The 27,911-nt window shown below is 33.4% G+C and overlaps 1 protein-coding gene across 7 annotated transcripts; it reads right to left on the bottom strand.

Moving 5' to 3' along the window:
* Positions 1-540: 540 nt before the first annotated feature.
* On the bottom strand, positions 541-27,652 carry LOC135155600 (uncharacterized). Of its 7 annotated transcripts, XM_064105099.1 has the most exons (11): positions 27,450-27,652; positions 24,326-24,379; positions 23,035-23,088; positions 17,110-17,220; positions 16,475-16,579; positions 11,950-12,034; positions 7,507-7,569; positions 5,800-5,957; positions 3,876-3,940; positions 3,481-3,568; positions 541-2,959 (listed from the first exon to the last, which is right to left on the bottom strand). In XM_064105099.1, exons 4-10 carry the CDS (start codon positions 17,195-17,197, stop codon positions 3,542-3,544), a joined length of 591 nt encoding a protein of 196 aa, XP_063961169.1. In that variant the 5' UTR covers positions 17,198-17,220; positions 23,035-23,088; positions 24,326-24,379; positions 27,450-27,652; the 3' UTR covers positions 541-2,959; positions 3,481-3,541. The 7 variants fall into 7 exon arrangements, with proteins under 7 accessions (XP_063961169.1, XP_063961165.1, XP_063961164.1 ...); XM_064105095.1 differs by lacking the exons at positions 541-2,959; positions 3,481-3,568 and adding an exon at positions 21,367-21,401 and having other exon boundaries at positions 3,614-3,940; XM_064105094.1 differs by lacking the exons at positions 541-2,959; positions 3,481-3,568 and having other exon boundaries at positions 3,614-3,940.
* Between the last annotated feature and the right edge of the window lie 259 nt (positions 27,653-27,911).

Raw genomic sequence — 27,911 nt, 5'->3', positions numbered from 1 at the left:
AGATCATGGTTGACTTTCCTGTTTCAGCATATCTAATGTATTGTTATCATCATCACAATCCCTTTTTTTTTTCATTATTGCCATGATTATCAACATATTCATCATCATATTGTCTTTAATCAAATAAAATTTCTAAATTGTTTTTCCTGTTTGTAGACAAGTGTTTTGATGATATTAAACATTATTATTCATTACAATACCCAGCATTTATCACCAAGGGCTGGTATCCTCCAGCTGCTCCGTTCACTAACAATTTCAGGGATAAACATGGTCAGCACATTACTCACAGGGGCTATAGCATTTACAGACACCAGACTTGTAAATTATGATCATCAACATCGCCATTATCACTACCACTACCATAATCATCATTCACCATTAAACCACCATAACCTTCTTTGCTATTATTACCTAATCTCTTTCACTGTTTTTTTTTTTTTCAGGCTTATGGTGTGGTTATTACTTTAAGTACAATGATAAGAGGAAATAATTTCAAAATTTAAGGAAAAATTGAATTTACTGCATCACACTAAAAGAAAATACTCTTTAGTATTTTTATTTTCTATCTTTATTTGTACAATCAAAAGCCATAAAAGATAATGACAGATTTCTGAACATAAAAAAGAAAATATAAATACAATAACAATGATCAACAAATAATTCATAATAATCAAATTAAAAGGTTCACAGCATTTTAACTGTTACCCAAAGCCCTGAAGGCTTGGGCTTACATTGTTATTCCAATATCATAGGGATCCTAAATACATACACAGACTACATACATAAAGTTTCATTCATATAATGTATTATTGCAAAATACTGCATCTAAACAGAAAAGTGATGCTTAGTTTAACAATTCACTGGGAAGAGGGGGGGGGGGCCTGGTGGAGTAGACCATTTTTGTTGTTTGATATTTTTTGCAAAAAGTCCATTAAGCGAAAAGCAAAAATTCATTACAGATGCATACACAATCAAAGTTACAAGATGATCTACAAAATTGTAAAAGTAAAAATGAGTATTTTTATCTATTTTTTTTTAATTTTGTGAACTTGACCTCTGACCTCATGACCTTTAAACTGATGAGATCTTCTTCACCGCCATTCCATACAGGATTCAAGTTTCAAGTGAATCCATGAAACTGTTTTTGAGTTGTAGCAAGAACAGAGTATTTATTATGTACTTGCTTGAACTTTCTGACCTTGACCTTGATCTGTTAACCCTAAATAATGAGATCATGTACCAACAGAATATGAATATTAATTTTTTTCTAACGATACATACATGCATACGCATGTGTGAAATCATTTTGAGCACCTAATGCATATATGGTCCAAGTTGAAGTTGATCTGTGAAATGGTTTTTGAGTTACTGCGAGAACAAAAATGGAATGAACAGACAGATGAACGGATGGACGAACAGACGGATAATCCAAAACATAATGCCACCGGCAACCACTTTTGATGAGCAGAGGAATAAAAATTCTTTAGCTTGCTTTAGACAATGTCAGTTACTGATGTATAAAGAGAAACTAAAATAATAACTTTCCTTTATGAATAGTGGGATGTTTTACCATTCACGCAGGTCAATTGGTAATGAAGATCTCTTTAAATATAACTGGCTTAATTTTTTGTGGTGTTAAATCAACTGTGAAAACTGACAATGTTGAGAACTCATCAACACAGTGGTTCAACACAATTTACATACAAGCTTTGCACATTGTTCCATATCAAATTCATATATGTGGTTCTCAAGTTATGCAATATTATGTAAATGACTGTCAGGCTTTAAAATGCTGTAATGATCAAAACAAATCAAATAAACTTTTCTCCCAAAATTCATAAATGTGTCATTATTTCTACTTTTACTCAGTCAAAACAATCTATGTTTTTTGGTGATTAAAATGATGTTGCCACAATTCTCATTGAAAAGTAGATAAATCTCGACTGTGCACGGTCAAAATGTATGCCTCCGCCACTGCCCGACCAGAAAAATATTTCTTACTTTCTATTTCCATGAACAAAAAAACACTATAGACCTTCAATCTTCACACTTTGAAATCTAGTCAGGTAACTGTTTCTCCAAAAGGCAGACATATGAACTGAAATCTAAAATGGATGCAAATTTTCTTTTTTACATTCAATCACCATTTCACAAAAGAATCACAACAGCAAAACTGAATTTCCAATTATCTGAATACATTGGTAATCACGAAACACTCAAGTGCAGTGACAAATAAAACAGTAGTAAATGGATAATATAAAACAATACAAAAATGTAACATAAGTAACCAATTTAAGACACTTTCCTTAAAGGAGTAGTCCACCCCCAACAAAAATTGATTTGAACCAAAAGAGGACAATCTAGGAAACATTATGTCACACACTTAATACAAATTGCATGGAAAATAAGAAAGTAATGTAATTTTAAAATATTGGTTATCTTATACAAAACAGTTATAACCAAATCGTGGTCATGTCCAAATCAATGAGTTGATGATGTCACATACTCACTACTTCTTTTGCATTTTATTACATAAATCATACCAAATTTCATGTTTTTGAAAATATGATAACACAGATACACTTAATTTCTTCACAACAGGTTTTATCAATGGTTTATGAAGAATGTGAGAATAGAATCAAACTTGGTTTGTTTTCTAAGGAGGAAAAAAATGAAATATTTCATATTTTATTTAATAAAAATACAAAAGAAATAGTGACTTGATGTCATCACTTTCTAAATTGCATACAAAGCATGATGTGTATATAACTGTTTTGCTGAATACAGAAAAACTTTGAACTGACATAATGTAGTATTCTGGATTTTTGGGGGAAGTTGTCAGGACACTCCAGAACACAAGACACGATACGACGAGAGTTGTAGGTTGTGAGCGGAATTTAATTTCCCACTTGAGCACAACAGTTGTTCAGTATATAACAAATTGGAAAAGAAAAAACCTCTGCAAGCAGAAAAGAGAGAAACAATAAAGAACATGAGTATAATGTTCAAAATATCATTACAGCATGAATAAAGCATTTACATGTCAAGACAGAATATAAACTCTTAATATTACGAATACACCTGTCGATCACTGAGCAGGCCACTACAATGTGTATTTTTTTTTTTTTTTAATGATTTGCAATCATATAAGTAGATATTAGTCTGCGCTCGATAATATGCGAAAAGTAATAATATTTATAACAAGTTATTAATACAACTATCGATAATTAAATAGTCACAATTATCATAGATATTATATGTTTCTAAGCTTAAATCGACCTCTTTTGCAATAGTTTCTTTCATTGTAAAATATATGAATTCACAATTTATATAGCAAACTTTGGAAACATTCTTCCAAATATATCAATCTTTTATATATGTCAACAAATTCAAACTTTCGTAATCGATCACAAAACACCGTTAATTTTGGTAAAAAATGCTGCACGTATCAATCTTTTAAGTACGGCCATCTTGACTCACCCGACTAGGGCAGATACAGGTTAAAAACCATACCAAGGACCAAAACAATCACTTTCTAGGGTCAGATTCCGGTACCGAACACTGCAATCTAAAATAAATAATAACATACATTTGCATGAGTAACTATTCAACTATATCATAATACCTTTTAGGTTCCTATACATCTTACAGGGAAATTACAATCGATTAACTGTAAATGTTCTTAACATCATATTGACAAAAAATTAGAATTATTAATTCAAACACCGTGATCTAATGAAAAAGTTATCATTTAAGCCTTCAATGCTCGAAGGAAAAAAATCAAATTCACCAATCATTCTTATCCTAATATTATAAGATATCACTTCGAACAACACAGTCATTAAATTACAAGGAAAATTCATAACTTTTCGTACCTTCGTAGAAAACCCAGAAATCATCACAATCCAGCTAGTTCCATCAACAATGAACATTCGAACTCCTAAATAAATAAACGATACACCAATCCTTAATATATATGATTGTATAATATCAATTGATCACGTATCATTTTAAAATCTAAAATATATAACTGAACTGGCGAAAATATTAATCGATTAAAGTTAAATCGATAATTAATCGAAACCATCAGTACGAAATGATTTGACATTGCCTGACCTTGAGGCTACCATTTACCAAATCTCCCGGTTTACGAATTATTCACATTTATAAATTCTACTCATCGTCTATTTAAATACACCAGGTAAATAATTTATCGAGCGTTAAAGAAATACAACTACATAAATATAGTCCTCCAATTCGGCAATTCCAAGACAAAAAGGAAAGAGTGATACCATCTTGAATCGATAGGTACCCGATACATATATACACACATTCATTGTTACGTAACATGCCACGTAGTAGGTATCCTTGACCTAACAGAAAAATTACGATTCAATGCTCTAATTCTAGTTCATGATTTAGAGATAATATATTCCAAAACATAGATATCCTTCTCTTATAAAATAGCACATATCAATCAACATACCTCGACAGGATTGAGATCTAAATTATCTGGATCCTACAGGACTCTCTGACTGATTGCTCTCCTCACTGAGTAGCTTGACCAATGACCTCAAAACAATCGATCTCTACTGACCAAGCGGGTTTTCTTCCCGCGTAACATAATCACTTTCACAAGATCCTTCCTCTTTACTAAGTTATAACACCATTCCGTAATACAATTTCATAAAAAAGGAAGTATACTTTATCCCAAGCAATTTACATAATTATATATAATTTTCATTTCTAATAACAGTCCATATTCAATATAATAACTTTACAAAAATGGAACTATTTGTTCTGAGATGTACATTTCAATGTTGTGATAAGACAAACACTTTACACCCTCTTCGTCCAACTCTTGTAAGTAAATCTTAAAGGAAAAATCCGACCTCTTTCCAAATACTATAATAACATTCAATTTTGATGAAATTTTCAGCATAAAGCATGTTCGTTTGATTTTTCCCTTTTCGTCCAAATCCATTTGTTCTTGGGGTGGACATGGCTTTTATAAGTCTTGAATCATTGATTTACTTTTGATTTCTTTTTGTATTGCACATCTCAGTTGGGGTTTACATATGAAGCAGATTGTGAACTATAATTTAAAAAAACTGTTGAAAATCAAAATAAACAAAAATTCTGCAATGATAAGAAAGCTGAAATTGTTCAGATGATAATAAACAAATTTATAGAAAGTGACCCATCACAGAGTCCAGTTACATTTTAGACGAGCCAATGTCCTCTAAGTGGTCTTTTCTTTGACAATTTCAAGGACCTGTAGCATTTGTGGGCAGGCGATTTGTCTGGTAGCCAATGAGACTGACAGATTATGGTTGATAAACGTTTTTCTTTGAAATAAGTGCGCAAGTAGTGAGGAGTTAGTCAATCCTTGTCTTGAAGGTGTGTTCTTCATTAAAGTCTTTTGTTTAGAGTAATGATAAACTGGACGACAAATGATTAACTGGACGACAAACACTAAATATGGGTGAGAGGGGATTACATATCTGTGACACATTTTCAATTATCTAAATTTCATAAGTTATCATCATCAAATCTTGTCAATAAAACAAATTTCTAAATTGTTTTTCCTGTTTGTAGACAAGTGTTTTGATGATATTAAACATTATTATTCACCACAATACCCAGCATTTATCACCAAGGGCTGGGATCCTCCAGCTGCTCCGTTCACTAACAATTTCAGGGATAAACCTGGTCAGCACATTACTCACAGGAGCATTTACAGACACCAGGCTTGTATGGCACCGATTGGGATTGGATATAAATTTCATCAATACAAACCAATGGAGTGAAACTGCATAAATGAATGGCTTTGTACACTATGCACACTCCTACATGGTCCCAAATCATTAGATGAAAAGCGGTCTAATAACCGCAAGTCAGGCAGTAATCCCCAAGAGGAGTTATCACATTGTTGGTGTTTGGGTTCTTGTTGGTACCTGTACTTAATAGTAACATTGAGAGAACAACATTATTACACAGTGTATTACAGAAACTGCAAATGGTATGTAAAGAAAATTAAGAACTATTACACAATACACTTATATATCTTTGTCCCATAACCCCCTCCCCCTTGGACTACCTTTTTTCTGAGTCGATGTATACCATGTAGTCATTATAAATTACAAGATTTCTGTATTCATTGAAAATAAAAGCACATTCTTAGTAGAAAGTTTTCATTTCTTTCACTTCCAAACTAGATTCAAATTCTGTTTCATTTCTTTTTGATAATTGCTGTTGCAATAATAAACTGATGCTTCTTATGACACCATGTATTGTAAAATAAAATATCTTTCCAGTAGTAATTGCATTTTGAAACCAGACGAATCTTTGACTGCGCACGGTCGAAATGTACGCCTCCGCCACTGCCAGACGAGAAATATATATCCTAGTTTCTCTTTCCATAAAGTATAAAATAGTAGACCTTTGATCTTGCGACTGCAGAATCTAGTCAGATAACATATAAACTTCACTGAATCCTGTGACCTTGAGACCAAAAATCTGAACAGATCACTGTCACTTGTATATGCACACATGAAAGAAGTTGGAAGTTGATCCTTCAAAGGGTTTAAAAGTTATCATTAGAACAATCTATTTCTTATGCATTTTATTGAATTTTATGACCTTCACCTTTCACCTTGAGACCCAAAATCTACTCAGATCATTGTCAGCTGTATATGCACACATGAGCCAGTTTTGAAGTTGATCTGTTAAAGGGTTTTGGAGTTATCATGAGATCGGTCTATTTTTGATGTATTTTATTGAATTTTATGACCTTGACCTTTGACCTTGACATTCAAAAAATTTAATCAGCTCATCGTCTATTGTATATGTACACATGAGCCAAGTTTAAAGTTGATCTGTCAAAAGGTTTAAGAGTTATTACAAGAATAGTCTATTTTTTATGTATTTTATTGAATTTTATGACCTTGACCTTTGACCTTGAGACCCCAAAACTTATCAGCTCATTGTCACTTGTATATGCACACATGAGCCAAGTTTGAAATTGATCTGTCAAAGGGTTTTTGATTTTTTGTGAGAAAGGTCTATTTCTTATGTATTTTATTGAATTCTATGACCTTTGACCTTTGACCTTTGGACCCAAAAACTACTCAGCTCATCGTCACCCAGATAGGTGTCCTCGAGCCGAGTATGAAGTTGATTAGTTGACTGGTTTTTAAGTTATCGCGAGAACGAAAGTGGGACGGACGGACGGACAACCCGAAAACATAATGTCTCTGGCAGCACCTTTGGTGGGTGGAGGCATTGTCATAATGTCCTTTACATGAAATGTAATGTTTTGAACTTGATTTAAATATACTTGGTTGAATATCCTTTTTTTTTAATTAATGTATTCATAAATGCAGAGCTCTTTTGAAAATTGCCTTTATTCATAATCTATGCAGACTTTCATTTATCAAAATATGTTAAATTTTTCATTTTGCAATCATAACTATTTGATCAATACAAAATTAAATCTACACTTACCCTTTATTCTTTCCTTCTTGCTTTTCTAAGATATCAGATAAACATTCTCCTCCCTTTTGACATCTGTATCGTACGATAAATAACAGTCAAGATATTTTAATACATTAACAAACTGCATTCACAATCATATTACACTCAATATGATTTTTTTTTACATGCCTCAAAATTAATGCTTCTTGATTTAGGATGTTACTATAATGTATCTTAAGTAAACACTTCCAAAATTCAATAGAAAACGGGTACATGAGTATTTTTATTTCATTTCACGTCAACTAAAATATTACTTGAATTGCTTCATGATAACTATAATACACAGGAATGACTTCAGCTTCTAATGAGTCTAATCCCTTACTGTAAACATGATCTATTAATGTTCCACTCTCTGTTGTAGGATTCATAACATGCTGTTTGTAACCATTCATAGACATTAACTGATGTATCTTTGATGATCCTTTCATCAAATTTTCATTAAAATCACCTGTTATAATACATCTTGTGCATCTTTTATTCAGTTCATTTATCAAATCAGTCAAATTTTGACAAAAATGATTAATATCATAAGAAGGAGGTCGATATACGACTGAAACAACAAGAGAAGGAGATCTACTAATAAGAACTGCAATAAACTCCAAATTATCCACATTTATGTTTAATCTGCTCGTGTCAATTTTCTTCACATACATTCCAACGCCGCCGTGTGCTAGGTCTTTAAATTTGCCTGAATTTCCAGATTCATTGTATGAAAGACTACGTGGCTGATGGTAGAATTTATGTCCATCCATAAAAATATTTAAAATGTTGTCATCATTAATCCATGTCTCAGTCAAACAAATTATGTTTGCATTCATAAATTGTTGTTGGGAACGAAGATCTAAAAAATGTTGTCTTAATCCTTGTATATTGTGCAAAATTAAAGTGAACTTATCACTATCACTCTTTTCAGCTTCCAAATTTTCAATAAATGGTTTCATGTTATCCAATCTTTCTTTGATTTCAGGATTACAATGTATGCTTTTAGATTCAAAATTTTCTATAGTAAGGCCAGATAATGAAGAAACACGACTAAGCCCAACATATGCTTGACCAGACTCAAATGTCCTTTTCAATGATACCACAGCTTTGTCTAAGGTCAAACCTTGTACTTTATGTATTGTACATGCATAAGCAAGTTTCAATGGAAACTGTCTCCTTGAATACTTCTTACCCAGAAATTCGTTACATTTTTCAATGGAATGTATACCAACATTTTCCTTGTCAAATTTTACTCTGATGCAAACATATTTAGAATTTGTTTGGTCCATAATTATTTCACAAACATTTCCAAAGCATCCATTTGTAAGGCCTTTGCTAACATCAATGTTCTTGACCAACATGACTCTTGCATCGATGGCAATCCATAAATAACTGGGTAATTGGCTTCTACAACGTGTGACAGGTTTTTCGCGAACTGTACTTCCCTTCTTCGAGTCTCTTTCTGTGTCTTCGGCTTTCAAGCATATCACATTGGAACATTTCTTATGCAACAATTTCCTGTTCCATTCATCTACTTCCTTATTACATGAATAAATATGAAGAGCGTCTTCATTTTCTTCACCAGTTTCACAGGATTTTAGCACTGCCAGGTCTTCATCAGAAAGAATATCATCTCGTTTTTTTACTCTTAATCTGTTCAGTAAAAGAGCAAATTTTGCATCGTCTTTTTGTCTCATAATTTCTTGAAGTTCTACTTTTTTAAAATTGTCATTCCATAACACTCCTTCAAGTGTATCTTTATATAAAGGGCTTCCAAAGACAGGAGGTAATTGATACATATCTCCAACAGCAATAACGGAAACACCAGCAAAAGCAGTCTGATCTCGTGATTGTTTTATTTGCCGTAGACGACTGTGGACATAAAACATCAATTTTTGATTTACCATGGACACTTCATCAATGATTAGAATTTGCAACTGAATTAGCTTGTTGCGAAGAATGCTTATTTTTTCTTCACTTAATGGCTGGTAAGGCATCTGTGCATTAGGTGGAATAGACAAAATACTGTGAATAGTATGACCATCTATATTATAAGCTGCTACTCCAGTGGGAGCCATTTTCAACACTGAGACATCATCAGGATTATGCATCATTCTGGCTAATATACGTGTTGATTCATAGTATATGCATTTGACTAAATGGCTTTTTCCAGTGCCAGCTCCACCTGTGATAAATACATGAAAGGGTTCAACTTGTTTTCCATTTATTTTATCGAGACACCACTGCCGTATCTTATAAAACACAATTTTCTGCTTCTCATTCATTGACCTAATGATACAATGCCTATCTTCTTTTGAAATTTTATGAGTCCTAATTTCCACTGCAAAGTTTTCTTTATTTTTGGATTCTTTAAGATCAGGCATAGCAAGTTCTTCATCCTGGTCTTCGGCATCAACATACACGTTTGGATGTTCAAGTCTCTGTACTTCACTTTCAGGACATAATAGGCCCCATGCATCTTCTGGTACACCAAAATGATCTAAATGCTCTTGTGCCAGTTCGATAGAATCTGCATTGATTTCAAATTTTTTCATGTTATTACTGATAACTGAGCTAACCCTTTGCAAGTCATTTCCAGATAATTTTACACAACCTGTCTCATAGAACTCTTCATAACTTTTGAACCCAGGAGGCTTCAACTGCTCATCGATATAATGTGGCAAAAAAAGTTGCAATATACTCATGAAATACGTTTCAGGTGATCTGGTGGACGAGAATCGTGGATATCTTACGACTGCATCTTTGGAACGAGTTCGTCTTTGAATGTATCCCAAATTATTTCTGAGTTTAAAGATGTTTTTGTGCACTTTGCTTTTCATATGGCAAGCGGTCAATATCCTATATTGAGAACAAAAAGTTGCAAGACACATCTTTTTGAACATTGCATCTTTAGGTCGAGCTTTGTATCTCTCAATTTTGCTAGGAAACCAAATATTTTCTTCATCATCATCACAATCAGGTCTGTTTCTTATGACATTTAACGGTAAACTCATTCTTATGGGATCAGGACCAACAGATATAAATTCAACTTTCCTAGAACATTCTTTCAGTCTTAGACTGCAAACACGGAATACACTTTCTTGAGCCGATACTTCGCGGTTGTGCATGTACACTTGCCCGACTGATTTCATACTTTCTTTAGCATCTTTATTTCCATCTTTCATCTCAGAAACTGTTTGCTCTAAAAGCATTCCTATTTCTCTTTCTGCCTTTGACATGTAGGACACAATGTAAATAACACAGGCATAGGCATTTGTCACATATTGTAAGTCCATGTTAGCATTCCAACACCTCAATAAGTTAGGGTTATACTGATTTATCCATACATCGCCAGGCTTTCTTGTGATTACCACACTTTCCTGTGATGCAATCTCGTGATGTGCCTCTTGAAACTGGCTTTGTGTAATTTCAAGTTTATCAAAAAGTTCTTTAGTACTATTATATTCAGTTCCATCCGACAAGGCATTTTTAACAGAATTCAACAGTTCTTTTGCATTTTCTGTAGCCTTTTTCTCAGCATCTTCATTATTTTCATCCTTTTTCTTTTTGTTTGTTTTTCTATCATCTTCTCCATTTTCACCCTTTTTCTTTTTGTTTGTTTTTCTATCTTTAACTTTAATGATAAACGTCTCTTCTGAAGGTGGTCTCGGGAAATTAAATCTACAAGTCGTTCCTTTTTTTCTGCACGATTTAGAATGCGTTTTACTGTGTTGCTGTACAGAACGAACAATTTCATGCAATTCTGGATCGTCTTCCTTATCAGGCGTCACACAAGAAATATACTTATCTATAAATTGTACAACATCTTCATCTTTGTCTTTTCCTAATTGTGGGGCGTCAACCCAGAACAAAATATGGCAATGTGGACTTCCTCTTTGTTGAAACTCATATCTGTATGCAAAGTCTTGGATGTTCCCAATAGGAGCAGATGGTGATAAAATGACTTTATGAAGAAAAGTATGAAATCTTTTCTCAAACATCCTTGCTAATGTTACTGGATTTGAGTTCATCAGCTTGCATTTTTGTGCCCAATCTAAGGTACTTGACTTTCTGCTATCTCCTTGCTGTTTTAGTAATGTGTTCATAATCTCTGGCCATCTCATATCAGCACAAGAAAATGAAGCAAACCAGGTTGGTTTTCCAAGCTGTCGAACCATTGCTAGAATATCTTTTTGTGTTTTCTGCCAGTAAGGAGGTGTCCCTCGAATCTGCTTAAGAAATTTATATCCTTTGTCTGATTTTAAAACATTTTTAATTTTTTCAGGACATCTCAAATCTGAGGCAGTAATTGGTGAGGAATCATCTTTTTTGTTGCAACTTTGTCTCAATGCAATAGACACTTGTGACAAAACTTGTTGAATTTCATAGATATACTGAGCATAAAAAATAAAATCTGTATTTTGAGCAAACCTGTTGTCAACATGCATCAATCGGTTCAGCAGATAACGTCCTAATGTTATCCTCTCTTCCCTTCTATCATGGTACGTCGGCTGACCTTTGGGAAACAATATAGGAAAACATTTAGCTTCATTAGTTTCATCTTGCAGAACGGATACAGGATTTTTTCCTTCACAAGGGGCACAGCATATTATTTCATCAAAATATTGATCAAGAATTTCCTGTCCAATATCAACTGGTTGAAGACATGAATCTAGATGCAAACCATGGAAACGGTCTTCCTCGTCAGTGATGTCTTTTTTTTCATCATTGATGTCATTTTTGTTTGATTTTGTATTTGGCACGTTGGCACTCTGTCTGAAGTTTTCATCATTTTTCTTGTCCTTAGACAAAATACTGTCAATATCTTCATTCCATTTTTTCCAATAATTTTTCCAATAATTTCTTAATTGAGTCTGAGCACTCATTTCGCTTTCCTGTTCTTCTTCAGTTTCATCATCATTTTCATTTCGTTCCATTGAATTTTTCCATCCCTCATTCACAGTGATATTTGAATAATATTTGTTATTTAGTTTTAGATAATGCAAAGCACAAAGCAGTTTTTCTTTATTTACAAATTTATACTCGTAATGACCTTTGTAAGACAATTTTCTTTTCAGTTTAACACGAATCAATTGATCTTCTGATTGTGCTCTTGGTAAAATATCTGCAGTTTCATAAGAATTTGAAGGGACACACACGACTGGACCATGAACTCCGTTTTGACCACCTTTAGGCAATGCCATCAATTTCATGAAGGGAATATTTAGTGCTATTAAATGCTGTTCCAATGTGTTTAAGTTCGCAAGTTCTTTTGGAATTTCATGTAATTGCAAGTTATTTAGGTTTGCTTCTGCAGGTACTCTGTCAGATTTCAACTTTCTATGGCAAGTAAAGCATATCCATAAAGATGATCTAGCTGAGGTTTTTACTGGACAATCTCCTCTACATTCTGAATTACAAACATGCAAATACTTTGTACTAATACAGATCTGAAACTTATAATCATCAATTGCACATTTCTTGACTTGATTTTCAAAAAGAAGTTTAAAGCATACAGCACATACATATTCTGGACCATGAGATACAATTTCTCTAAATTCTTTGATTACATTGTTAAATTTACACAATTTTTCCTTTTTAGCAATAGTTCTTTTAGTATTTCGTTTTATTACACTTTCTCTAAACTTTTTGATTTTTCTATATTTCTCTTTTGACATTGCCAATTTCCTTTGTCTATATTGTCTATTTTTATATCTCCTTAAAGACATGAATTTCATGGTATTCCTTTTATTTTGTCTGAACTGCGCATCTTTTGCATACTTCTCTTTAAAAATGTGTTTCATGATATTCTTTTGTTTTTTTTTGTATATTTCTTCATTCTGGTATTTATTTCTCATAATATTCCTTTGTTTTTGTCTGAACTGCTCATCTTTTGCATACTTTTCTTTAAACATGTGTCTCATGATATTCTTTTGTTTATATCTGAACTTCAAATCTTTTGCATACTTTTCTTTAATCATGTGTCTCATGGTATTTTTCTTTTTCTGCTTGTAATTTTCTTCATTCTGATATCTGGTTTTCATAGTCTCTTTCACTTTTTGTTGGAAGTCTTTATCTGTCATATATCTTGTTTTATTTGCATTAAGTCGACGTGTTTTATATTTCAAATTAGATTGATACAGATTTTTCATGGTAGCACATTGTTTTACCTTAAAATCAGAATCAGATGTGTATTTGTAGTTTCCTTTGACCTTGTTAATTTTTTCCATTCTCCAGATAATATCTTCATGATATCTTGATTTTTTGCTCTCTTTTTTTCCTTTCTTAGGTGTATTTGCATCTTTGACACAAGCCTCTACTTTGTTTTCATATACCCTACCACGAATTTTTCTCATAAACTCCTTTTTGTATTTCATTCTTTGTGTACAACTTCTTTTACGTCTTTTCTGCATTTTCGTACTGCTTCTATCACTTTTCATGTCAGTAATATTTCTTTCATTGATATTTTCCGTTCTCTTAGAATTTCCATCTTTAAGGACAGAACTGTCTCTGTTTATGTCCTGCGATCTAAATTTCTTTGTTACTTGGCAAACATCTATGTTAGCTTCTATTTCTTGCTCCAAAGTATCCAGTTTTCGTTTTCTTGTCAGATTACAACTTCCATTTTTTTCTAAATTCTGTGGCTCATTGGCACACCGATTAAAATCCTTAGCATCAGTACTTTCCATACTAATGTCTTTGTCTGCAGGGGAGCTTTTCATAGTCCATGTTGTCGATTCTGAAGCTTCTTTTATCATATTGCTTTCATCACAAAAGATTATGTTATCCACTTCATCAACTGGACTTAATAACTCGTCTTCATCAATTAATTTGTCAGAAAAAACACTTTGTTCTATTGTTCCCACATTATCACAGATATCATTCTCTACGTGTATTGCATTGTCACTCGGTAATGGATCTTGGGGCAATGAAATGCCAGGTAACTGAAAGCGACCATTCAATGTCTCATTCTTGCCGGAAATTGTTCTTGCAATAACACCTGTGATTTCATATTGCGTATATTCAGAGCAACCCAACGTCCTTGCCAACCTCATACAATGCTTGTGAACACCTTGCCAGCTTGGACTTTCTAGTACTACACTAAAGCCATCCTCTATGAGTAAGCCTCTTGAGTTTCTTGAATGAGAATCAAATACAAAAAAAGATTCAAATGCAGATATGACAACAAAAGTGTTCCCAGAAAATGTTACAAAGCTAGCATTGACATCACTGCATAACTCTTGCTCTAGTGCTTGTTTCAGTGGCAATGAAATTGAGTCCACCAAAGTTGATTCATCTCCTTCTAGCAAACCAGGAATCGATTCACGATATTCAATCTCGAACAATTCATCATAGGCTTCCAAGAGTTTTGGTAGATCAGAAATCAATAAATATTCGTCTTGGCGTGAAACAAACTGCCTTATGTTACGATACAATTCATCCCCGTTGATCAAAATCCTATCCAAATCATCATTATTCCAATCAGCCGCATTTTTCACTTTGCTGTACAACAGAGCTGATAATGAATTAGCAACACATTGCTTTCCAGATGAACAACCAAATCTTTCATGACCTTGATTGAATCTTCCCTGTGCAACTGGTTTGACTCGTGTATCTACTGCTGTACTCACATCTTGTTTTGTTTTTGTGGTCTTTGATGAATCACTACCAAGACTCTTAACAGATTCAACTACATTGAAATGATTATTATCTGTGTATTGTAGAAAAATGCCTCTCTCAGTTGTAATAACATTTATGCTGCCAGGTTTCTTAGCAGAGTACAACTGCCAACACGGTACTTGGTCATTATAAGAATAGATATCAGTATCAATTAAGTTGGCCAATGCACTCATCTCCGTGTCCGTAGCCCAAGTTCCATCTTCCGATATTCTCTTTTCAACAACATATTCTCTGACACTTCTGAACTCACTTCTCAATGTATTCCTGAACATATCGTTAGTTTCTAATAAATGATTAACGGTAAGTCTCCGCAGAATCGCATGATGACGTTCAGTACCGGAAATTCCATACGAAATTGCACGAAAGAAACAGTTGCCATCTCTAATTATAATTTTTATGCACGAAGGAATCCCAATATTCTCGTCTTTATTAAAACTTTCAAGCCAGCTCTTCTGTGCACAATTAATATTCATTTTTTTACAAATCGCTTGTTTCTCATTCATCTCGAGGGGTACAAATTTGAAAGACTTGTCTGGTCTATCGCACATTCCAAGATCTGATACAAACTCTACTTCGTCTCCTGATTCATTCGAACAGATTTCAACTTCATTTTCTTCTTCAACAATGTCTGCTTTGATATCAGATTCCAAGGAAATTTGCACATGAGAGTAATCAATACACTCATCTCCCGTATTCAAAATTGCATTGCTTGTATTTTCGTTCAGTCTTGCATCTGGAACAATTTCAATGTGACACGTTTCATCAAGTACATGCTGTGTACCAATACCCTGACATGACTCTTCACTTTTAATTGAACTACAAGGTATAACTGCAACAGTTTCAATGCTGGTGTCTGAATCTGAATCGATGTAATTCCTACGATTACGTTTGATAGGTGTATCAATGTCAATGTCGCTACCGCTTTCCTCATTCTCTTCAATATCATCCTGCAAATCGACTTGCCTTACTCCATTGGTGACATTCATGTTTTCTGCACTACCGATACTTTGTTTTCTAATTTCACCTGTTCCATTCTCATTTAATGGCATGTTTGGAGGATGACCGTCATTACTGCCTCTTGATTCTCCTTTATCTTTGCCTACTGTGATCGATTTATCAGAATTGTTTGATTGATTAGAAACTTTTTCTTTCTCTGAAGAATTTGTCACTTCATTGTGGATCATATCTGTGTTCAACTCTTTTACTTCCTTCTTTGACGATTTTGAAAAAGTGCAATCGACATCATCTACCCTTTTTTTCACTTTGATAAACTGACCTTTCTTGTTCCTTTGTTTGCCTCCTGCATGAACTCTGTACCGTCTCAAATCCTTCATCTTTCCCAGAATATTACACGTTCTTCGGTTGGAGTGCTTAGCAGAATCTGGTTTCGACAATGGAGACAACTTAGTAGTTACATTAGCATAGGATCGATTTTGCATTTTCTCAAATTCCTTACTGGCATCATTACAAAATTTCATGGAAAGCGGAGATTTCACACTGCAAGCATAAATGCTCAATAGAGTTTCTGCATAGGATTGGACACCAACATGTTTTTCTTCATTTTTCATTTTGTGGTTCTCATCATTCTCTTTTTTCTGTACTGTGTTTTTCCTCTTACGACTTCCATAAAATGTCTTGAATGCTGTGCCAATGTACGTTACACCTGGTTCCAACAATACACCATTGACTGATCTTTCCTGCCTTTTGCCCTGATCATTTCTTTGTTCTGAATTTGATTGCAACCTTTCTTCCCTTTTTCTTGCCATTAGTTTTGCTCTCTTGCATTTTACTTTCACCCAGCTATTGTCAAATTCTTCACTGAGCAAGTTTTGAGACAGATTGTCTGTTACACCATTTTCATATCTGCTACATTGATCTGTAAGCACTGTGCTCTTTTTTTCTTTGACATACCTCTTCCTTGCTCCCTTAACTTGCCTTGTCTGCTTGAAGGTTTTGATGTTCTTATTGCTATTGTCATCATCATCATCATCATCATCATCTGCTTCCATTAGAGGCTCATATCTGTTATAATGAGATGGAATACACTCTCTGTCAAATATACGATCACCAATGTTGCTATAACCACAACATGAACAAATCCATATCAATCTCTGGTCAGCAAATTTGTTATTGTTCACGTATTCCTTACATGTCACATGGAAATCATTGTTGCAAGATTCACACGTTACGTAGGTTTCATATTCATTGATCTTATCCATGCACAGATAACATTCATCAACATCTGTATTGATCATCGATGTATAATTAGAGAGTATGCTCAAAATTTCATGAACAACTGAGCTGAAATGATCGACAGCCATTTTCAATTTCTCTTCTGCAATAGACATAAAATGCTCAATATTATAATTTTACAGTTCAACTAGTTAATTCCAAATGAATGCCTTGATGTGTTTTCAACACGTAAAATACTCGTATCCAATAACTTTTTTTTTTTCAACAAACGTTGGTTTACAACTGGAATATTGGATGAATATACGGGTTTTGGCTATGAAATTATATAAGCCTCCTTGTATTTCACAAAATACTCTTATCCAATATTTTTTTTTTTCTCAACAAACGTTGGTTTCCTATTGGATGAATTTATGGGTTTTGGCTATTAAATTATATAAGCCTTGTTGTATTTCTTGTACCTTGTTCTCTTACTTCAATTTTTCTACTTTTGTTATATATCAAGCTCGCTTTAACAAAAATGGAAAATCTGTGATTTAATTTTTTCCAGCCACTTAAACCAATTTGTTTTACTTAAGCCTTCTTCTTTTACTTCAATTTTTCTTACTCTTTTCGATACTTGATTTATCAAGCTTAGCTCTTTCTCCAAAAATTTGTAAATGATAAAATATCCTCTTTATAACAGTGTATCTTGATCTTATTCTCTTCAATATTTCCTTTTTTTAATGTACAGGTGATTTATCAAGGTCAATTTCCCTTTTCCAAGCTCTGTTAACTTCTGAATTTTATTTTCTTCCTTCAACTTCGCTCACTTTTTATCAATAAACCAAGCTCAATTCTTTTTTAGATAAAAACAAATTCTCTTATCAAATATTCTCTTTCTAATTTGAAAGCCACTAGTACTTCCCAGTCTTGTTATCTCGATTTGAATTTTCTTTTTCTAATTTATCAAGTTCAAGCCTTTTTTGCAATCTAGAAACTTTTTTATGAAATATTTCTTCGAACTACTCAAGCTCACTTGGATATTTAACTTTATCTTATTAATCAATTTTTTAAAACCCTTTTTTGTTTGTTTTTTCTTCAAACCTCTGTATATAACCAAAAACTCTTTTACTTTAATTACTCAAACTATGTTTTTACCCTTTTTTGTTTGTTTTTTCTTCAAACTTCTGTATATAACCAAAAACCCTTTTATTTTAATTACCCAAACAATATTTTCTACCCTTTTTGTTTTTTTCTTCAAACGTCTGTATATAACCAAAAACTCTTTTATTTAATTATTCAAACTATGTTTTTTACCCTTTTTTTTTTTTTTTCAAACCTCTGTATATAACCAAAAACCCTTTTATTTTAATTACTCAAACAATATTTTCTACCTTTTTTGTGTGTTTTTTCTTCAAACGTTTGTATATAACCAAAAACTCTTTTACTTTAATTATTCAAACTATGTTTTTTTACCCTTTTTTGTTTTTGTTATTTCTTCAAACCTCTGTACATAACCAAAAACTCTTTTACTTTAATTACTCAAATAATATTTACCCTTTTTTGTTTCTTTTTTTTCCTTCAAATGTCTGTAAACTCTTTTACTTTAATTATTAAAACTATGTTTTTTACCCTTTGTTTCTTTTTTTTTCAAACCTCTGTATATAACCAAAAACTCTTTTACTTTGATTACTCAAACTGTTTTTTAACCCTTTTTTGTTTGTTTTTTCTTCAATCCTCTGTATACAACCAAAAACTCTTACTTTAATTACTCAAACTATGTTTTATCTCTCGATTTTATTCTATTCAATTTTCCTTACCTTTTTTCAGTATAGTTCATCAGTCACTTCTTTCTTATGAATCTATGAACTTCTGAGCCTTATTCTTTTATATCAGGTGTGCTTCTTTTCATCAAACTCTGCAAATGATAAAATACCCTCTCTGGAACTACTCGAGCCTACTTGTTTATCTGGATCTCATAAGCTTCAATTATTCTCAATTTACAAACTGTGTTTATAATATATCAAGGCCACTTTTTTTCTTGTTTGCAAAAGTTGTAAACCTCTAGCCTTTTGTCTCTTAGCACAATTTTGATCACTTATTTTCTGATTAACCAGCCTTATTTCTTCCTTAAATAAGAAATATATTTGATCAAATATCCTCTGAAATTATTAAGTCCACTAGTACTTCTCAACCTTGTTTCCTAGACTTCAATTTTATTCACAATACTCTACCTAATCAAGCTCACATCTTTACTTTCAATCTAAACACTTTTTAATCAATATTTTCTTCACAACCACTCAAGCTAACTTGTAATTACAACTTACTCCTATTACTTCAATTCTCCTCACCTTTTTTTCCCTCTAAAAACTCTGTAAATAATCAAATACTCTTTCCTCAACGATTCAAGCCCAGCTGTATCTCTAGACTTAATTGGATATAAATTCTCGTCTCCTTTTTCAGTATATATAATTTATTACTCACTTCTTTCTCTTGAGAGTCTCTAAACTTCTGAATGTTATTCTCTTAATTATATATTCCTCACTCTGCTATCCTAAAAGAAAAATAACCTTAGTAAAATAAACTCTTTCAGATTACTCAACACCACTTGTCCTCTTGACTCCAATTTTATTCACTCTCTTTGTAATTTTTCAAACTCATAAGAAAGAAACACTTTACAGTCAAATAATGAAGTACACGTCTTTATTTTCTCTTTTTTCTTCTGTTTTGTTTTTGTTTTTGCTTTGTTTGGGGGGTTTCACCTCATCTCCTTTTCAGGGGTTTCACCTGTTCTCCGCTTTCTTTTTTAATTTTTTTTGTTTTTGTTTTTCTTGTTATTTTATTTGTTTTTATCGTTATTCTTGTTAATCTCGTTATCTCGTTATCTCGTTTATCTCGTTAACTAGTTTTTTGCTACCAGTCCTCACAATTCTCTTTGACTCAACCAAGCTTTCGTGCAAGGTGCAAGGTCTACTGTCGTGAATTGTGGGGTAGACTTTCTTGGTTTCAGGGGTTTCACCTGTTCTCCTTTTTTTACTAACTTAACAGGAGTTTCACCTGTGTGCTTGTTGAGGGGTTTCACCTCTTCGCCGGTTTTACAGTGGGTTTCACCTGTGCGCCTGTTCAGGGGTCTCACCTGTTCTCCTTTTTTTTATTTTTTTCGTTTGCTACCCACAATTCTTTTTGACTCAACCAAGCTTTCGTGCAAGGTGCAAGGTCTACTGTCTTGAATTGTGTGATAGACTGATTTGTTTCAGGGGTTTCACCTGATCTCCTGTTCAGGGGTCTCACCTGTTCTCCTTTTTTTATTTTTTTCGTTTGCTACCCACAATTCTTTTTTACTCAACCAAGCTTTCGTGCAAGGTGCAAGGTCTACTGTCTTGAATTGTGTGATAGACTGATTTGTTTCAGGGGTTTCACCTGATCTCCTGTTCAGGGGTTTCACCTGTTCTCCTTTTTTAAATTTTTTAGTTTGCTACCCACAATTCTTTTTTACTCAACCAAGCTTTCGTGCAAGGTGCAAGGTGCAAGGTCTACTGTCTTGAATTGTGTGATAGACTGATTTGTTTCAGGGGTTTCACCTGATCTCCTGTTCAGGGGTCTCACCTGTTCTCCTTTTTTTTATTTTTTCCGTTTGCTACCCACAATTCTTTTTGACTCAACCAAGCTTTCGTGCAAGGTGCAAGGTCTACTGTCTTCAATTGTGTGATAGACTGATTTGTTTCAGGGGTTTCACCTGATCTCCTGTTCAGGGGTTTCACCTGTTCTCCTTTTCCAGGGGTTTCACCTGCTCTCCTTTTTTTAAATTTTTTATCTTTTTTTTTTTCCAGGGGTTTCACCTGCTCTCCTTTTTTTTGAACAATTTTTTTTTTTAGGGGTTTCACCTAATCTCCTGTTCAAGGGTTTCACCTGTTCTCCTTTTCCAGGGGTTTCACCTGCTCTCCTTTTCTTAATTTTTTTTTTTTTAATTTTTTTTAAATTTTTTTTTTTTAATACCGGGCTTGCACCTGTTCTTCTTTGTTTACGGGAAGCTGTAGAGAGAAGAGAAAGAAACATGAATTTCCCCACCTTCCTGTTTCAAGTGTTGCAACAATGTTTCGCCAGTGCGAGACCAGAAATATATCTCAGCTTCTGTTTCAATTAAAGTAAACAAATACTAAACCTTTGATCTTTTGACTATGAAATCGATAAATAAATAATTATTACTCCAAAAATCAAACATGTATATTGTAAACCTGATCGAATCATGTGACCTTGAGACCAAAAATCTTAATAGATCATTGTCATTTGTATATGCTAAAATGAGCCAAGTTTGAAGTTGATCCATCAAAGGATATTTTAGTTATAACAAGACCGGTCTATTTCTTAGGTATTTTATTGAATTCCATGAGCTTGACTTTTGACCTTGAGACCCCAAATCTAATCAGATCATCGTCACTTGTATATGCATACGTGAGTCAAGTTTAAAGTTAATCTGTCAAAGGGTTTGATACTTATTGCAAGAACAATCTATTTTTTATGTCTTTTATTGAATTGTATGACCTTGATCTTTGACCTTGAAAAAAAAAAAAATCAGTTCATCATTACTTCCATATGCACACATGAGCAAAGTTTGAAGTTGATCGTCAGATTTTTTCGAGTTATAGCGAGAACAGTCTCTTTCTTATGTATTCTATGACCTTGACCCTTTAACCTTGAGATCCCCATAACTAATCAGCTCATCGTCACTTGTATGTGCACACGAGCCAAGTTTGCATATGATCCGGCACAAGAATTCAGACTTATCGCAAAAATGGTCTAGTACTTATGTATTTTAATGAATTTTATGACATTTGACCTTTTACCTTGCAAACCAAAAACTAATCAGTTCAGAGAAGTATCGAGCCAAGTATGAAGTTGATTGGTTGACTGGTTTTTAAGTTAGCGTGAGAACGAAAATGGGAGAGATGGACGGACGGACAACCCGAATACGTAATACTTCCAGCATCCACTTTTAATGGATAGAGGCATTAAAGAGTCCATTCTTATGCATGTCATAGATTTTTTGCTTTGAACCTTTGATCCATCACCCCCATAAGTACAATAGAAACTCGTTAGAAAGAGATCTGATAAAATAATACTCCTGATATAACAAGGTAATATTTTGGACTAAGCTCTTAAATTCTCTTGTTTTTTTAACCCTCATATTATGACATTCCTGCTATAACAAAGAAATTTTGATGTACCCAAGGACCTCGTTATTCTGAATTTCCACTGTAATTACATAATTGTCACTCCCTTATCACATATGATCAAACTTTCAAAAATTGATCAGTAGAATGTTTTTCAAGTAGTGACTTGCCACTCACAATATGAAATGCAAATTCATACCATTTTCAGAAGAGTGTATTGCTTGTTCATTATGAATTAATCTTTTTTATTTAAACTATTATTTCAAAGCTGGTTCGATAGGCTATCTACGTGTATACATTTTAGCCAAGAAAGAAACGAGATACAGAGATAAAGACAAACGGGGAGAAAGAAAAAACATAGCACAAATCTTGTTATATCAGGGTTAAAAAACAAAAGAATATAAAGAGCCGAGACCGAAATATTACCTTGTTTTATCAGGAATATTGTTATATCAGATCTTTTTATGAGTTTCAACTGTACATGCATACTTACTCTAACTTCAAGCAAAATACAGGAACGAACAAGCTATGCTGTAACTTTGGTAATCTACATTGGGAAAAAAAATGAGAGAAAAATAAATTCTTTTATAACACATACATACTCAAACCCACTGCTCTCCTTTTTTTAAAACAATTATTATTTTTCTTTACACAGAGCTAGCACCCGTTCTTGTTTGTTTACGGGTAGCTGTATCGAAAATAAAAAGAAACATAAATTTTTTGTAGTGTTCCAATAATGTTTTATTATTGATGAAGTATTTTTCACAACATGTAACCTTCAGGTCATTGTCACCCTCTAATTAATTTTCAATTAACTTTCAATTAGATGCATGAAAAAGTAAATGTTATTATAAAACCAGTCTATATATAATGTATTATATTGAATTCATGATCATGATCTTTGACCCAATGGCCCTGAAAACTAATTTCATCAATGTCACATCCCAGTGCATATGTATAAAACGAATCAGCTCTTTGTCACCAAGATAAATATCGAGCCAAGTATGAAGTTGATCAGTTGACCAATTTTTAAGTTATCGTGAGAGTGAAAATGGGAGAGATGGACGGACGGACAACCCAAATACATAATGCTTCCAGCATCCACTTTTAATGGGTGAAAGCATAAAAAGTCCATTCTTATGCATTTTATAGATTTTTTTACTTTGAACCTTTGACCCATCACTCCCAAAAGTTCAGTAGAAACTTGTTAGAAAGAGATCTGATAAAATAATATTCCTGATATAACAAGGTAATATTTTGGTCTCAACTCTTATTACTCTGTTGTTTTTTTTAATCCTGATATAATGACATTCCCGCTACAACAAGGAAATTTTGATGTACCCAAGGACCTCATTATACCAAATTTCCACTGTAATTACATAATTGACACTCCCTTATCACATATGATCAAACTTTCGAAAATTGATCAGTAGAATGCTTTTCAAGTCGTGACTTGCCACTCACAATATTAAATACAAATTCATACCATTTTCAGAAGAGTGTATTGCTTGTTCATGTATGAATTAATCTCTTTTATTTAAACTATTATTTCAAAGTTGGTTCGATAGGCTATCTACATGTATACATTTTAACCAAGAGAGAAACGAGATAGAGAGATTAAAGAAAAACAGGGGGAGAAAGAGAAATAATAGCACAAGTCTTGTTATATCAGGGTTAAAAAACAAAAGAATATAAAGAGCCAAGACCAAAATATTATCTTCTTTTATCAGGAATATTATTATATCAGATCTTTTTATGAATTTTGACTGTACATGCATACTTACTCTAATGTCCAGCAAAATACAGGAACGAACAGTCTATGCCGTAACTTAGGTAGTCTATAATGGGGAAAAAAAATGAGAGAAAAATAAATGCTTTTATAACACATACATACTCAAACCCACTGCTCTTCTTTTTTTTTTAATTATTTTTTTTTACATAGAGCTTGCACCTGTTCTTGTCTGTTTACAGGTAGCTGTAGAGAAAATAGAAAGAAACATAAATTTCCCAAGCTTCTTGTTTTCGAGTGTTCCAATAATGTTTTATTATTGATAAAGCAATTTTTTCAAACATGTAACCTTCAAGTCATTGTCACCCTCTTATCAATTTTGAATTAACTTTCAATTAGATGCATGAAAAAGTAAATGTAATATTATAAAAACAATCTATTTATTATGTATTATATTGAATTCATAATCATGATCTTTGACCCAATGAACTGAAAACTAATTTTAAAAATGTCATATCCCTGGGCACATGTAATCAAACTTCCAAATTGATCCTTGGAATGATTTTCAGGTTATTGCAAAACAATCTATTTCTCATATTATGTATTGAATTTGTAACCCTAACTTTTTACCCTCAAAATGAATCAGATCATTGTCATTTGGTAACGAGTCCATGATTCAAGTTTCAAATATGAGTAAAATAGTTTCCAAGTTATGGTAAACAAAAAATTGATGAATCTTCAACCGTGTGCGGTCGAAATGCATGCCTCCGCCAGTGCAAGACCAGAAATATATCCTAGTTTCTGTTCAAATAAAGTTTAAAAAAATACTAAACCTTTGATCTTGTGACTATGAAGTCTTGTCAAATAACTATTTCCCCAAAAATCAAACATGTAAAGTTGATCGAACCATGTTACCATGAGACCAAAAATCTTAAGATCATTGTCATTTGTATATGCTAATATGAACCAAGTTTGAAATTAATCTGTCAAAGGGTTTTAAAGTTATTGCAAGAACGGTCTATTTTTGATGTATTCTTTCTAATTGTATGATCTCGACCTTTAACCTTGAAATAAAAAAAATCATCAGCTAATCATCACTTGCATATGTACACATGAGCCAAGTTTGAAGTTGATCAATCAATTTTTTTTAGTTAACGCAAGAGCGGTCTCTTTCTTATGACCTTGACCTTTAACCTTGAGACCCCCAAAACTAATCAGTTCATCACCACTTGTATGTGCCAAATGAGCCAAGTTTGCAATTGATCCATCAAAGAATTATTGATTTATCGCGAAAATGATCTATTTCTTATGTACTTTATTGAATTCTATGACCTTTGACCTTCTACCTTGGGAACAAAAACTAATCAGCTCTTTGTCGCCCAGATAAGTATCATCGAAGGTGTGCAAAATATTTGCTTGGAAAACTCGACATTGGGTTTTTCAGAACAAATATTCTGCACACGCGAAGATCAAGACTAGTACGTGCGATCGTGTGAGATCGGCTTTCTTTGTTGTGCAAAAGGCAGTATTGTGACATCACAAATTAACACATGAAGTCATGGCGATATGTGGGTATCGAAGTGAAAATCACAGCGCTGGGTAAGAATTGTTGCTTTCTTTTCATCTTTTTACCGAATGAATAATGCGATCCACCCTAGCATTTAAAAGCATCGTGATGATGAAATTTTTTATATGATTCTTGAAATGATGATCAAGACCCTTTAACACTTTGGTTAAAATTTCCTGCCCGGGTCATGAATCAAACAACTATTCTTACATTTTGTAAAAAATCTACAAATGTTTTCATGTGTTAATTTGTGCTGTAAAATACTGCAATTTGCACAACAAAGAAAGCCGATCTTACCCGATCACACGCACTAGTCTTGATCTGAAGGTGTGCAAAATATTTGCTTAGAAAACCCCACGTGTAACCATTACGTTTTTCCTAACGAAATATTCTGCACGTGTACGCGAAGATCGAGACTAGTGCATGTGATGGGCGAGATTGGCTTTCTTTGTTGTGCAAATGGCAGTATTGCGACGGCAAGAATTAACACATGAAAACATGGTGACACGTGGATATTGAAGCGAAAACCATAGCACTGAATAAGAATTGTTACTTATTTTTCATCTTTTCACCGAATGAAAAATGTGATCCACCCACGCAAAAAGTGTTCGGAAGTTAAGTAAAATATTTTAACCCCTCTAGTTTTTTGTAAAATGTGTAGATTTTTTATAAAATGTTAGAATAGCCGTTTCTTTACATGAGCCCGCAAGAAATTTTAACCAAGACTTTAAAGTGTCATGAAGACCATATCAAAAATGATATACAAATTTTCTCATCACGACGCTCTTAAAGCTAGATCCACCCACGCAAGAGCTGTTCTGTCATTAGTACAATGTTTTAACCCCTCTATTTTCTTTTGGATAAATGTGTAGAGTACCTCTAGATTTATTACAAAATACTAGTAGAATAGTTGTTTGTTTACATGCCCCAGACAGAAACAGACTAAATAGCATGTAAATAAGACCTGCTGTGAAGTGAAACTTAGCAGTACACAACACAAATTGTAAAAAAAGGTCTTAAAATATTATTATTATAACAAAACTAGTAAAACTAGGCCGATGATGACAGCACACAAGAACAAATAGTAAAAATAATTCTTAAATTAAAATATGATTAGGAGTCTAGACTCTAGTCTAGGCATAGAATCTACTGTACCGTAACAAAAAATATTAAAACAGATGAATGATCCGTCTTCCATTTAGAGACTATCACCAGAGAGAGTAGGGCCCTACTCAAATCTTTAATTTTGAAAATATTTTTTGTGTTTGGCAATGAGTTTTCAATTCTAGGGGGCCTTGCAAATACAGCAAATAACATAGCCTTTTATAGGGCCTAGGCTTGCAAAAATTAGACCGAAAAATCTGTCTATTTTGGTCACGATATGTTCCGCTGAGACTTCGTCTGGCCTCACGGAATCCCTCCCGAGTCCCTACATAGACCGAAGTCTCCAATACGCACCGCTGTAGTGAAGGCCTTAAGCACTGCTATAGGAAAGCGGGTGAGGCGGGGTGAGGTACCTCACCCGACACTGGCATTCAAAATTTAACTCCGCAGAACATAAAAAGAGGATTTGTATATCTAAAATGATATGTAATAATAACAAGGGACTTACCAGATTTTTCATATTTTGAAGATTTCAATGAAATATCGGCCTATAGCCAATGTACTTCTCATCGATGTGCTTCGCAGCGATGTGGGAGCGTCAACCATATACGTGTGCCGAACTTCGAACCCCTGCGCTGCTGCATCAATTTGAAACTTTGAAATGCAGCTTGGATTACAGTACAGGCGCACGCCACAACGCCCAGTTGTGATGATCACGTCTCAAGATGGCGCTATACTACTTATCGCAGGGAAATTGTTCTTCGCTCTTTCAGGATATGTTATGAAAGTGATCATGATGATCTTGTTGATGACGCTGATGGTGATAATGACGATTGTTATGTTGCTAATCTCTGGTACATATTTAATGATCTTTTCTAATTCTTTTTTATCTGTTATCTATGCTAAATCTTCATCTTAAGGATCATGATGAAGATCATGATCAATTCTATTGCTAATTTTGTCTACACTG

Source organism: Lytechinus pictus, chromosome 10 (genome assembly GCF_037042905.1).
Source record: "Lytechinus pictus isolate F3 Inbred chromosome 10, Lp3.0, whole genome shotgun sequence".
Lineage (NCBI taxonomy): Eukaryota > Metazoa > Echinodermata > Echinoidea > Temnopleuroida > Toxopneustidae > Lytechinus > Lytechinus pictus.
This window is presented reverse-complemented; position numbering and strand designations above follow the sequence as displayed.